This window comes from Equus quagga, chromosome 4 (genome assembly GCF_021613505.1).
Source record: "Equus quagga isolate Etosha38 chromosome 4, UCLA_HA_Equagga_1.0, whole genome shotgun sequence".
Taxonomy (NCBI): Eukaryota; Metazoa; Chordata; class Mammalia; order Perissodactyla; family Equidae; genus Equus; species Equus quagga.
Window position 1 is genome coordinate 11,730,368 of NC_060270.1, and position 14,158 is coordinate 11,744,525.

Genomic DNA, 14,158 nt, shown 5'->3' on the forward strand with positions numbered 1-14,158 from the left:
TAAGATTGAATCTCTGGGGCAATATCAAGGAGCATGGTGTCAATAAAGAGGTCACACAACAGGGGGCTGATACCCTTTCACAACCTTTGATTATGAAAAAGAAGAAAAAAGGAAAAAATAAATCTGGCTTTTCCTTCTCTTCTTTATATTTCACATTCATATCCTAAAATAATACTAGTTGCAGTATTAATAGGGTCAGTGTCAGGATACTGAGAAACGTAGTATTTAGAGTCGACTTAAGTTCTAGAATATCTAATATCTAGAGTCTACTTAAAATAACAGTAAAGTATCTTAGCATTTGGGTTCATACTGATTGGTTCTAGGCTAGTATATGTACCTATTGTTTGGTCATTGATAAATAGGCATTTCATTTTCATCTAGAAATTGAACAAAGTAAGATGTCTGTCTTTTCTACTTATGTGATGGTGTTTTTTGTTGTAAACATATTTATAGTAGTGATAAGAGACTAAAATTGTGTGCATTCAGATTTTGAGTGGTTTGTCTTTCATATTTAGGTATTGAAATAGAAGAGTTGCAGAATGAGGAAGAAGAACTAAGTCCACCTCTCATGGAATACAATATAAATGTGAAATCAAACCCTGAAATACAGTTAACAGAAATGAATAAAGATGGGGCATCGATACCCAGTGAATCTTCAACAGAATCTGTTAAAGATCTCCAGGAAGTATAAACTCTCATTAGTATTTGAATTAGAGGAACTTAATCAGGGCATTTAGTTTGTTGCATGTGCTGTACTTAAAGCTTCCCAGACAATCTTAGTTTATATTTATCATAATGTTCACACACAGCTTGAATTGGAATGGTCCTTTCCCCACTCCTTCTTCCATAATCTTTCCTGCCTTAACCATTGATTTTCCAACACTTACTCAACACTTTTTTTATGTGCCAGGCACTATGCTAGATTTCTGAACATGTTTCTTCATCCTGAGTGATGGGAGTGGATGTGGGAGGTTAATAGAAAGTAGAAGAAAGCATAATGGGGAATAGAAGGAGGAAGAAAAGAGGAGAAAACAGACATATTTCAACACATTTGCACAGCAGTAGAATTAAAATCGTCCAGGGTGGAATCTTTGTATTTTTTTACAGATAAGTGGTAACAGTTATAATATAGTCACTAAATTCTTCTTAGGCTTAATTTTTCATCTTATGGACCTGAATATATTGATTTTTTTTAAAGTGCCTTTTTCTTTGTTTTTTGTGCATGCACATGTGCAAGGGATGATCTATGAGCTTTTTTCCGTAGCCTACTTATTGACATTATATCTTGTTCTTTTACACATCAGTGATTTCTCAAGAGCGGAAGCCTGAGATTAAAGTAAAAATTGAAATGAAAAAAATTTTCCATAGAATCTAGAAAGAAAATATGATTTATATTAGAAGATAAAAGGTTTCAGTGGTTAGGAGAAATATATTTAGCAAAATAACCCATTGTGCAATTTGAATTGCATATTAATTAAATGGTTTATTTCTTACCTATCAGGTTAAGAGTAAACCAAAGAAAAAGAAAAAGACTAAGAATAAAAAGGTAAGAGATTGTGTTAGCATTGTAATAGAGGAATATCTTATTATGAACACTTAGGTTTGGTACATGGATTCACTGTTAGAACTTAAAATTAGTCCGAGTAGACATATAGCACAAATGACTTATAAATGTCAATAGCTTATTGAATATATGATTATAGATGTCTATATATCTTAGCCCTGAATGATTTAGATTTATAGTGTGCCCTACTTTATCTTCCTAAATCATAATTTATACATTTAAATATACAAATAATGAAACTGAATTAGTCACTTGGAAATTTCATTAATTTCTGCATACCACTTTCATTTTAAAAATGACTATTCAATGTTTTAAAAACAACTTCTCATCATATTACTACTGATATGTTCAGAAGCATTTTTTAAAACCTTATGAAATCTTGATTTTCTTCTTTGTGTCTAAGATTCTGCCAACAATGCAATAAAATGTACAAAGAATGTAAGAATGTAAATATAAGAAGCTTCTTTCATGCCTCTTCCTTGTTTTTTGCCAGTTGGAAAATGAACAAGTTACTATCTGTAGCACAGTTTTTTTGTTTGTTTGTTTGTTTTGTTTTTTTTTTTTTTGGAGGAAGATTAGCCCTCAGCTAACTACCGCCAGTCCTCCTCTTTTTGCTGAGGAAGCCTGGCTCTGAGCTAACATCCGTGCCCATCTTCCTCTAGTTTATACGTGGGACGCCTACCACAGCATGGCTGCCAAGCAGTGCCATGTCCGCACCGGGGATCCGAACCAGCGAACCCCGGGCCGCCGAGAAGTGGAACGTGCGAACTTAACAGCTGCGCCACCGGGCCGGCCCTTATCTGTAGCACAGTTTTAGCAAGAAGTCTCTTAATTGCTTAGAAAATTACAAGGGAAAGTCAAGTCTTTTTTTTTGGCTTGATTTTTTTTTTTTTTTTTAATTAAGACTATTTTTTTAGAGCAATTTTTTTTTTTTTTCAGAGCAAAATTTAGGGGAAGGTACAGAGACTTCCCAACATACCCCCTGCCCCCACACATGCATAGCCTCCCCCATTATCAACATCCCCCAGCAGAGTGTCACATTTATTAGAATTGATGGACCTACATTGACTCATCATAACCACCCAGAGTCTATACTTTATATTTTGGTTCACTCTTGATGTTGTACATTCCTATGGATTTTTTTTATCAAGCATACAGTTAACCACCACACTATGCAAACTTTATGGTGAAAAATGTTATTTTCTGGCCTGAAATATAGGTTTAAAATCTAGATATACTCTGTAGAGTATAGTTTAAACTGAGACTATCTGCTCACCTGCTATTTGGTAAGCCCATGTTATTAGTCATTTGGAAGTATACACAAATTTCAATCATAAATGAAATTTAAAACCAATGAAGGTAAATTTACAAAATACTTTTTGAGATCAAGAACAAAATAAAGATTATTTATACTCTAATCAATAAAATAGCAAATCATTCTCATATTTATCATAACCGTCATTTATTACAACTTACCATTTCACTTAAAAGTTATTTTGAAAACTAACTTTTGTTTTAAAAGACATGAGTATGAAGATTTTTTTCTTACTTTTAAACAGTTCTTATCTGATAAAACACAGCTTGGTTTGTTAGTTTAGCTGATAGTTTTTATTTTTGCTAAAACATTAGTAAGTCCCATGTCTAATACTACATAAAGTTGGCCAAGTAAATCCACAGCTGTCAGACCACAAATCTAAGTTCCAAGGTGTATAGTGTGTCTCTTCCTTATTTACAAAAAATTAAAATATGATAATACTCAGATTCTCAGTTTTAGTTAAATGGAAAGCCCCACTTCTATGTCAAGTTGAAATTAAACAGGGAATAAACAACTGGAAATAAATGTAAACACCACTCAAAACTTCATATGCTAGTAATATTAAAAACTTACTGTTAAATGTCAGCAACTATCTAGGAATTTTTTTTAACATCCTAAATTTTTTTCCCATTTATTAAAAGAAGTTGAAATACTTTGAAAATGAGATAATTTTATCCAGATAAAACTTGGACATTAGAAGAGAAATTTTGTATCTTATATCTAAATTTTAAAGTATAGGACCTAAAAAATGCTGAAATTTTTGCATATGACTATTTCATATGGAACTGTCCTATTCATACGCTCAATTGCTGTTATTATAGGTGCAAAGAATTGTCTAGTTGTAGTGTAAGCAACCAGTTATAGAAAGCTAAGTCAATCAGATTCTTTAATCAGGAGTTCTCATGAAAACCTCTAACGTAGAGAAATTTGCTTGTGTTATGCAGAGCGATAACAAAGTCCCTATGCATGAAATTATGTCCTCTGTTAATTATTTGTTTTGCAGCATCTCTACCTAACAATAGTTGAGTCTTAAAACACCTAGCAAGGACTCTCTGGAAGAATATGATGAAAAAGTAAAATTTGTTTAGCAAACAGAGGGGACGGTACAGATAACTTCTAACATGTATAGAGGCTTTGTAGCTACTCTATATGCTCCCTAGGAATTTGCTGTTTAGCTTCTAATATATTCAAATTGTAAATAACTCTTTTGGGCACTAATTAGATCCTCTTTCCCATTCCAGCCCCCACCCAGGGGAACTGAGAGTTAGGAATAGAAAATGGAGGTGAAACAGATGGCAGAAGAATAGAAGGCTTTGTGGTAAAGGCTTTGGGGGGGGTTGGAGGACATGGCAGGAAATAAATTGAGCCCTTCAAATTGGATGTCCTCTCTAAAGAAGGGAAGTTGCTGAGATGCATGTAAGACAAGCTGATACATGCACTGGCATCAGGTAGTCATGGAAAGAGCTAAAAAGGAGTTTCAGAAATACTTAACTGTACTAGATATGTTCATTATGAACAACCAAAGATCTTTTCAACTCAGTTATTCAAGTACACTGAAACCAAGGCAGGAGTCGATAATTCTAAATTGTAGAATCAAATCAGCACTGGACATTAGTGAGACAATAAAACGCAAAATTCCTCTTAGTATACAGACAATAAAACAAAACAAATTTGTTAAGTACATCATGAAATCTATGGAGAAGGAGACCTGAAGTTTCTTGTAAATAAGAGGTGGTAGTAGAAAGTAATATTGTAACTTATATAAGAGTAACTAATATTCTTAATAGAAGTGTAATATATAAGAGTAAGTAATAATCTTAATTTAATATATGTTGTGTCATTGATATTACCTTTAGTATGTTGCCTTTATAGTTTTATTTTAATGAACATAAAATTTAGGGCTTTTTAACATTTCCTCCAAATTGTGATCTCCCTAGCACTTCTTTTTCTATAAGATTTTTAATATATCAATGTACTTTCTCTTTATGTGTAGATTTTCAAGAACTCTTGTAGTTAGTATGGGATTCCATCAACGAGTATTACATGTACCCTGTCCCAAGACATACCAATAGGTACAAACTCAGCCCCAATACTCACTTCCAATTTCTGAATTAATGAGTTTCAACTGTTTCATGACTCAGTGGTAGATTACAAAATCAATTTAGTGGGTCACAACTACTATTTTAAAAAAGGAAATAGAATTAGTAGAAATAAAAAAAAATTCCAGAATTAAGACAAGTCCATTTTCTTAGTCAGTTCTGGCTGCGGTAACAAACTACTGTAGACTGAGTGGCCTAAACAATAGACGTTTATTTCTCACAGTTCTGGAGGCTGGAAAGTCCAAGATCAAGGTGCCAGCCAGTTCATGTCTGGTGAGGGCCCTCTTCTTAGTGTGCAGATGTCTACCTTCTTGTTAAATCATCACATGGTGGGGAGAGAGAGAGAACTAGCTCTCTTGTCTCTTCTTAGAAGGGCACTAATCCCACCATGAGGACTCCACAGCATGATCTAAACCTAATTACCTTCATTGGCTGTACCTCCAATTACCATCACATTGATCACATGGAGGTGAAGTTAGGATTTCAACATACTAATTTTTGTGGGACAGAAATATGCAGTCCATAACACATATAATAGAGGTAAGGTTTATTTCATGGAACTTAGATTTGTTTTATACTTATGTATAAAGATATTTATGTAAGTGTGTTTACATCATGGTGTAAAATGCATTTCTTATTTTGGTTGTGGTCAAAAAACTTTAAGAAACACTGACCTAAATGAAGTCAGATCACTATACCGTATTGACGTAGTTGATATTGATTGCTAATTCTTGATGCTATTTTTCAGAATAAGGAATCAAAAGAAGAGCAAGTGTAAGTATTAGTTTATTTAATTTTTAAATTTTTCTTAGTACTTTGAAAGTATGCCTTGCCATTATGACACAGCCTTGTCTTGGGAAGTAGTCTCACTAAGAGAAGAAAGGACAGGTCCTTGTCTTAATAAGTTGTCACCTTTTTAGAGAAAGCAACAAAAAGTTAAAGTCTCATTTATTTTGGGAGAATAGAATCTCCCACCATTTTTCTATAAGGCTACTCAAGAGTCATCCAATGCTAACTGCTTTATTCAAGGACTAATTTGGGTCCAGCGTAAAATCTTTTAAAATAAATCCTAAATTATGGTTAGCCAAATCTAGATTAAATAAGACAACCTTAAAGAAGAGATCGTTGTTTGTTCCAGTGGTGCCCTTACAAAAGAGTTGTTTGGTTTGTTTAGTTAACCTGAGGTGGTGTTTTTTTTTTATCCCAATTGTTGAGTGAATTTTGAACTTTTCCTAGAAATCATTTAATGTCTAAAGATCACTGTGAGCTATATTATACAACCATATGTTTGATGATAGGAAGGAAGCAGGGGAGACATTCCATGAAGGGGTTGTTATAGCCATCAAAAAGTTTGTTAACTGAAAATTACTAACTTTAGAGAACTCATTGTAAGGACATAAATTAATATATATTTAAAATGGTAACAAGAACATATTTTGTTAATGGTAACGCCATTACGTGTATTTAGTATTTTCTCATTGATAATGGATATGGTTTACTTGGTAAGTAAATAGTTCATCATCCAAGATGGGTTTTCACTTTCCCTGTCAACAAGTTGAGCCACCAGAGCAGTAGTTTTTTGGTTTTTCTTTTTTTTCAGGCTATGTCTAGATGCCATAAAAGTAACTTACTAAAGAATGAAACAGTGTCATCAATCATTTTGCTCATTTTGCTTACAGTGTAGACCAAACCTGGATGATCATCAGATCGCCCAAGGAGCTTTGCTTTTAAATGAGAATTTTCAAATATACACAAAAGTGAAGAGAATAATATATCTACAGTAGTATATATGCGTATCATCCTGATTCAACATTTATCACTATTTTTCCACATTTGCTTCAATCTAACCTTAACATTTGTTCTGTGTTGAAATGTTTGCAATCCCAAATATCATGTAATTTTACCTTTACATGCTTCAGTTTGCATCTCTTAGTAATATGAACATTTTCCTATATTATCACAATGCTATTATTATACTTTAAAAATTTAGAAATAATCTGGAGCTTTTCAAAAATACAAATCATATTTTTACAGTTGTTGAGGTGTCTGGAATAATGTAATTTTTAGAAAGCTCTTCAGGTAATTTGGAAACTGAAAGAATAGTAGCATGCCTTTCAATTTTAGACATAGGTATAAAAATGGGTTAATTGCCATTGTACATGTAGTATTTTCATTCTTTTTTCAATGGTTCCTAGTTAATGAAATCCATGTTGTCACTACAGTGTTTTTAAAGTCCTATTGCAAAAGAAACTTCTATTTTAAAATCTACTTTATGTTGCTATTTGTAGTCCTCTATTTAAATGTATACTGGACCTAAGCACTGAAGTTGATTAAACCAACTTACCTCTCAAGAATGTTGTGATGATGAAATAATATAGCAGATGTGGAAATGCTTGTCAGTATTTCCCAAAGTATTGTTTCCCAAAGTAACTGATGTTAATAATTATAATTTGAAAAGTGAACTATGGTCTCATAATTCCTGAAAACACTGGGATGAACAGAATAGGTACCTCGATTGAGTGCCATCTCAAATATACTAAAATTCATTGTGAATCTTCAAGAGAAATATACAGCATGATCACTGTCCAAACTTTCTTTGACCCTGAGCCCTTCTGAATCTGAGCATCTCATGAGACCAGTACAGTATTAATTTGGGAAACAATGGCTTAGATGAAAAGAACTACACAATTATAAAAGATCACCTTATGTCACCACTATAGCCCAAAAATGGTAGGAAAGGAAGAGCAGTTGAAGAAAGAGCCAGTAAATCTACACCCAGTCAGTAGATTTATGAAAGATGATGCAAGTGATGTTCAGGAAGATTCTGCTACTGAAGACAAGTTCTATAGCCTGGATGAATTGCATATTCTGGACATGATAGAGCAGGTAAGCCTGATTGGAGAGGTTACAGCCCTGCCTTCCTTCTTCCAGAAACTATTGTTAACCTTTGTTTTCCCCATGACTCTTGAACAGCATGTTAACCTGGTGGTTTATGGTGTGTTTGTGAGGAGACAGAAAAAATAGGAAAGGAAGGACAAAGGGATAGATGATGGAAAAATGAACCTTAGGAGCTGGAAACTTTGCACTTTACCCCTCAAGCCATTTCCTAGCTTTTTATCTGTTGGGCAGAGTTGATTACAAATGCATTCCTTACAAAAAGTTTTCAAATACCAGAAGAAAAAACCCCATGAAATCTTGGCATAATCCCATTGGATTAAATTTCTTGAGAAAGATAGTTTTATAAAACAAAGTTATTCATTTTTTAAAATTAAACCTGGTTGTTACCATGAAATGTCTACAAGAAATGTTAATGTACAACAATTTTTTTCTTTGGTTCCTTTCCTGGTAGTAGTCACTGATGGGAATGACGTACCTATATGTGAAGGTACGTGTGAACATGGTTTAAGTGCTCAATAGAGCACTTAATCAGACAAAGCATATGAAAGTTTCTTTTTTGAGAAACCAGTTGCTTTAGCTACCCGTGAGAATTCTATCCTGTGGTAATTTTATGATAACCTGTTCCATGGTTTAAGTATAATAATATATGATGTGTAGGAATATTGATTGTCTCAGGGTACGGTTAGTACAGTGATTCCCTGACTGATAGTACAACACTCATGTAACTCAAAATGTCACAGGTCTTTTGAAAAATGTTTATTCATTCATTTATTCAAAAAACATTTAGCACCTGCTTTGTGTCAAGAGCTATTCTAAGATATGGTCCCTGTGATCATAGTGTTTACAATCCAGTGGAGAAGTCAAATATTAAACTAAGGTGATAATTACCAAGATAATAATTAAATGCTTGAGCTAATTAAGACTGCCTGAGTTAGAATTCAGCCTCCTCCACTTACTGTCTTTGTGACCTTGGGCATGTTACTCAGTTTTATCATCTCTAAAATGGGAATAATGAGTTCCTCCTCATATGGTTCTTATGACAATAAAAGCATTCCAAAAGAAGCAGCTTAAAAACTGGTAAGCATGCAGGTAATATTGTTCATTAGTAGTAGTAGACAAGTAACTATGGTATTGTTTAGTGAATGCTGTAACTGCGGAGAGGCAGATTCATCTAAACTAATCAGGAAGTGATATTTGCATTGAGACCTATAAAGCATGAGTAGGAATTAAATGGCAATTTATAAATCTCCTTTAAATAACTAAAATATTAGAGCTTTTTTTAGAGGAAAATAAAGTATGCATATTCCATTTGCTCAATAGGGCTCAACCAGCAAGGTGACTGCAGAATATGGAGAAACTGAGAAGGAAAAGCTTGCTCGACAACGGCAACTTTATAAATTGCACTATCAGTGTGAAGTAAGTACTTTTGCCATTAGATCTGAGGCGAGTCAGAGGTAGTTCAAATGTTAAACTTAATCGTATTTTCTTTTTTTAAAGGTAATTTTTACCTTTCAATTTCTTGTGATTTAAAACAGAATTACTGAAGTTATATTTTTCATTGATCAGGATTTCAAAAGACAATTGAAAACAGTGACTTTTCGATGGCAAGAAAACCAAATGCAGATTAAAAAGAAAGACAAAATCATTGCATCTCTTAACCAACAAGTGGCTTTTGGAATCAATAAGGTTTCCAAGTAAGTGCAAATCTATTGATAACAGGAAATTCTGGGTGTGCTCCATAATGAACACTATCTTTAAAAGATAATCCCTGTGTAACCACTAGGTGGCATTGTGACTGCACGTCAAGAACTGCGAACCACAGGCCTTCACTTTGCTTAAAAACCAACTGTATTTTTGACTTGACAGCTGGATTAAGAAATAAGCAACTGTTCACTCTATATATTAAGCTTTTCATGTATTGGCTGAACAAGTGTGAAGATAATAGAATTACATGAGAAAGCTAATTAACTTTCAGGTCATGGCTCTAATCTGTGAAAATGTGACTAATGATTGGCTGTTTCTTTACAGCTTATGATGAGTACGTTTCTCAAAGACACCATGGAATCACTTGCATGCTTTTTAATGTTGGTCTCTCAGAGTATTTGTGTTCTAAGCCTAAGAGATTGAAAAGAAATCAAATTTCTGGAGACTCTTCCCACCCTTACCATTCTCATTTTACTTACAACCTTAAGTATTAAATGCCTAAGACTAAAAATTCTGATTCAATAGGGGAAAAAAAAGTGTCCTGCTTTATTCTTTCTGTACAAATCACTGCCTTCAACTAGTATCAGATGAAATAGTAATATAATTTGTAACACACTATTTTCTTTTTAAAGATTTTATTTTTTCCTTTTCCTCCCCAAAGCCCCCCAGTACATAGTTGTATATTCTTAGTTGTGGGTCCTTCTAGTTGTGGCATGTGGGACGCCGCCTCAGCATGGCTGGATGAGTGGTGCCATGTCCGTGCCCAGGATTCGAACCGACGAAACACTGGACCGCCTGCAGCGGAGCAGGCGAACTTAACCACTCAGCCACTGGACCGGCCCCTGTAACACATTATTTTAATAAACAGTAGTACCACAAGATACCACTCATCCATGAAGTCTAATTTGAAATCTATTGCAGTTCCTAGACTGCTAATAGGGAGAATAGACAAGTTCTAGGGAATATCTAAGTGTAAGGAGTCCAGGATACTAATTGTAAAATGGGAGAAATATTTGGCAAAGAGTTAGGCCTTAAATTTTCTCCCACATATCATATTATCCAACCTGAAGGAGTTTTTAGGAAGAATTGGATGCCATAGCTCTGGAAACATAGTATCAGTTACAAAGACTTTCAGGCTTGTCCCTGCTGGAGTTAGAGAGATCCTTCAAGTTCAGAAGGAGGTGAGGACCTAAGATAGCTCAGGCACACTAAGCTGGCTACAGTCACTTAAGAACCCACCCTTCAGGATTCATAACTTTGTTTTTTAGCCTGGAAGATAATGACCAAACCAGAAATATGTTATATGATATCAGAGATCAGAAGAGTAATGCCATCCATGCCAATGAGCTGCCTCTCTCCTTCACCCTCTGAGTCTATCCCTCCCCAACTCTGAGAGCTGACCCAGGCACCCTTGTATGTTTGAGACTACAAACAGACCACTTCAGAAAACGCATATGTCTTCACACAATGATTATTCAGGGTTCACCCTTCACCAGATATTAATCAAGTGCTTAATGTGTGCAAAGAATTATGTAAGGCACATGGAAGATACCAAGGTGTGTCAGATGTTGACTGTGAGCTAATGGAGAGTGTAGATTAATATGAGGGGATTAAAATTACACATAACAGAGCGACTTCCAGTTCCATCAAGATGTAATAGCTCCAGGCAAGCCTCCCTTCTTAGAACTAAAACACCCTAGATATAACACAACAAACAAACATAGGAAGACTCTGAAAGGTGGAAGAAGAAAGGAGACTGTGTAGAGACCTTGGGATTGAGGAATGATAGACAGTGATTTTCCTTATTGCCTCCCACATATCCCAGACAGGGTGCTGCAGAAATCTCTAACCTAGAATTGCCAGTGGGCACAGGGCAAAAAATCTCCAAGAAAAGCCTGTTCCCTCTAGCCAAAGGATCAGGAAAAGGAAGATATAACAACAGAAAACCTTTTTGGACTACCCACTAACTCCAGCCAAACACTGATGGCCCCACACCACCCCTTGAAGCAGGTAGGGCACTCTGACAAAGGCAGATGGCAGAAATCAGATTCCCCTTCTGGGGTAGCAGTATTGAGCAGGCAGCTGATCTTCCTTTCCCCACCAGCCAGAAGTAGGTAGTACTTCAGTTTCTCTGCCAGGATAGCTTCAGTGTGGTTCAACTGGGAGCTAAGCCTTTACCTCTACCCCACGTTAGTGAGACTTAACAAAGTGATCTGAGGTGAGCTAGTCAGTACTAGCTTTCATCTATGCTCTCCTCAGAGGGGGCTGAGTCTCCACCACTGGGGCTAGTTGGCGCTCCTTTTTTCCCTGTCTCCCCAGTTGGTGCCAGAGGGCCAAACAGGGAGCTCTTGCACCTCTCCACCCTACAGCAACAAGGTAGTGTGAGTCAGCCCTTCTATATTTCACTTGAAGTAGGAAAAGATTGATACCAGTAGACTGCATACGCATGTTGTAATACCTAGTGCAACCACTAAGAAAGCTGCACAAAGAAATTTACTCAAAAACACTATAAATAAGTCAATAATGGAATCTTAAAAGATGTTCAAATAACCTTCAAGAAGATAATAGAATCAGAGGAAACAAACAGAAAGCAAATAATAAAATGACAGACTTACGCTCTAACATATCAATAATTACCTTAAATGTAAATGGTCTAAATATGCCAATTAAAAGAGAGAGACTGGCAGAGTGGATTTTAAAAACAAAACAAAAAAATGAGATTCAATAATAGCCTGTTTACAAGAAACTTCAGTTTCAACAACAAAGGTAGGTTGAAAGTAAAAGGATAGTAAAAGATATACCAAGCAAACATTAATCAAAAAAAGCAGGAGTGGCTATATTAATATCAGATACAATGGACTTCAGAGCAAAGAAAACTACTGGAGATAAAGAAGCACATTTCATTATAATAAAAGGATCAATCTAACAGGAAGACAAAAGAACCTAAAGGTGACAACAGAGACTCAAAATACATGAAGCAAAACTTGATAGAACTGAAAGGAGGAATAGAAAAGTGTATAATTATAGTAGGTGACTTCAACACTGTACTTGCAGGAGTTTACAGAACTACTAGACAAAATCCGCAAGGATATAGAAGACCTGTACAACACCATCAACCGGTCGGATCTGTTTGATATTTATAGAACACTCCACCAGGCGACAGCAGAATATGTATGCTTTCAAGTGCCCACAGTAAATATGCCAAGATAGATCATATCATGGGCCATAAAACAAACCTCAATAAATTCAAAAGGATTGAAATCATGCAAAGCATATACTCAAAACACTTGGAAGCTATACAATACATTTCTAATTAATCCATGGGTCAAGGAAGAGGTCTCAAGGGAAATAAAAATACTTGGAACCAAATTAATATGAAAATACAATATATCAAAATTTGTGGGACACAGCTAAAGCAGTTCTGGGATGATTTATAGCACTAAGTGTACACATTAGAAAAGGAGAAAAGTGTCAATTGAATAATATAAGCTACCTCAAGAACCCAGAAAACGAAAAGCAAAATAACCCAAAACAAGCATAAGAAAACAGTAAAGATTAGAAATAATGAAATTGGAAACAGAAAAACGCTAGAGAGCATCCATGAAACAAAGAGTTATTACTTTGAAAAGATCAATAAAATTGACAAACCTCTAGCAAAATTGACAAAAAAAGAGAAGACACAAATTGCCACCACCAGGATTAGAACACTGATGTCACTACCGGCCCTGCAGACATCAGAGAATTATGCTGCATGAAAAAAGCCTATCCCCAAAGCTTGTATACCATAGTCCCCCTATCTGCAGGGGATACAGTCCAAGACCCCAAGGGATGCCTGAAAATGTGGGTAGTACCTAACCAAAGAAAACGTGGATAATACGCACTGTTTTTTGGTATATCTACATATCTATGATAAAGTTTAATTTATAAATTAGGCACAGTAAGAGATTAACAACAACTAATAATAAAATAGGACAATTATAACAATATATGGTAATAAAAGTGGTCTTTTGAATGTTGTCTCTCTCAAAATATCTTATTGTACTGTACTCACCCTTTTTCTTGTGATGATGTGAGATGATAAAATGCCTCTGTGATGAGATGAAGGGAAGTGAATGATGTAGGCATTAGGACATTAGGCTACTATTGACCTGACAATAGGTCAGAAGGAAGATCATCTGTTTCTGGACCATGGTTGACCATGGGTAACTGAACCCTTGGATAAGGAGAGACTGCTGTGCTGTATGATTCCATTTCTATAACATTCTTGAAATGACAACATTTTGAAAGTGATAAAGTGATAAAAATGGAAAACAGATTAGTGATCCCAAGGTTATAAGGAGGAGATGGGAGTGGGAGGGAAGTAGGTGTGGGTTATAAAAGGGCAAAATGAGGGATCCTTGTGGTAATAAAAAACTAGTCTATATCTTGAACTGTATCACTGTCAACAGTCTGGTTATTATATTATATTATCTTTTTCCAAGATGTTACCATTGGGGGAACGTGGGTAAAGGGTACGTGGGATCTGTCTGTTTTATTTCTTATACCTTTATGTGAATCTATGATTATCTCAAAAAGTTT

General features: G+C 35.1%; 1 protein-coding gene across 13 annotated transcripts in view; it reads left to right on the forward strand.

Annotated features, from left to right (window-relative positions):
- Nucleotides 1-14,158, forward strand: part of DZIP3 (DAZ interacting zinc finger protein 3) — a 102,039-nt gene that overhangs the window by 67,248 nt on the left and 20,633 nt on the right. For all 13 annotated transcript variants that reach the window (XR_006888230.1, XR_006888231.1, XM_046658592.1 and 10 more), the window contains 6 exons: nt 516-685; nt 1,502-1,546; nt 5,727-5,752; nt 7,699-7,864; nt 9,197-9,292; nt 9,443-9,570. Coding sequence is in view for 11 of the 13 variants with exons in the window: in XM_046658592.1 (XP_046514548.1) it covers nt 516-685; nt 1,502-1,546; nt 5,727-5,752; nt 7,699-7,864; nt 9,197-9,292; nt 9,443-9,570 (631 nt within the window). In the remaining 2 variants the exon portion in view is untranslated. The remainder of the gene's footprint in view (nt 1-515; nt 686-1,501; nt 1,547-5,726; nt 5,753-7,698; nt 7,865-9,196; nt 9,293-9,442; nt 9,571-14,158) is intronic.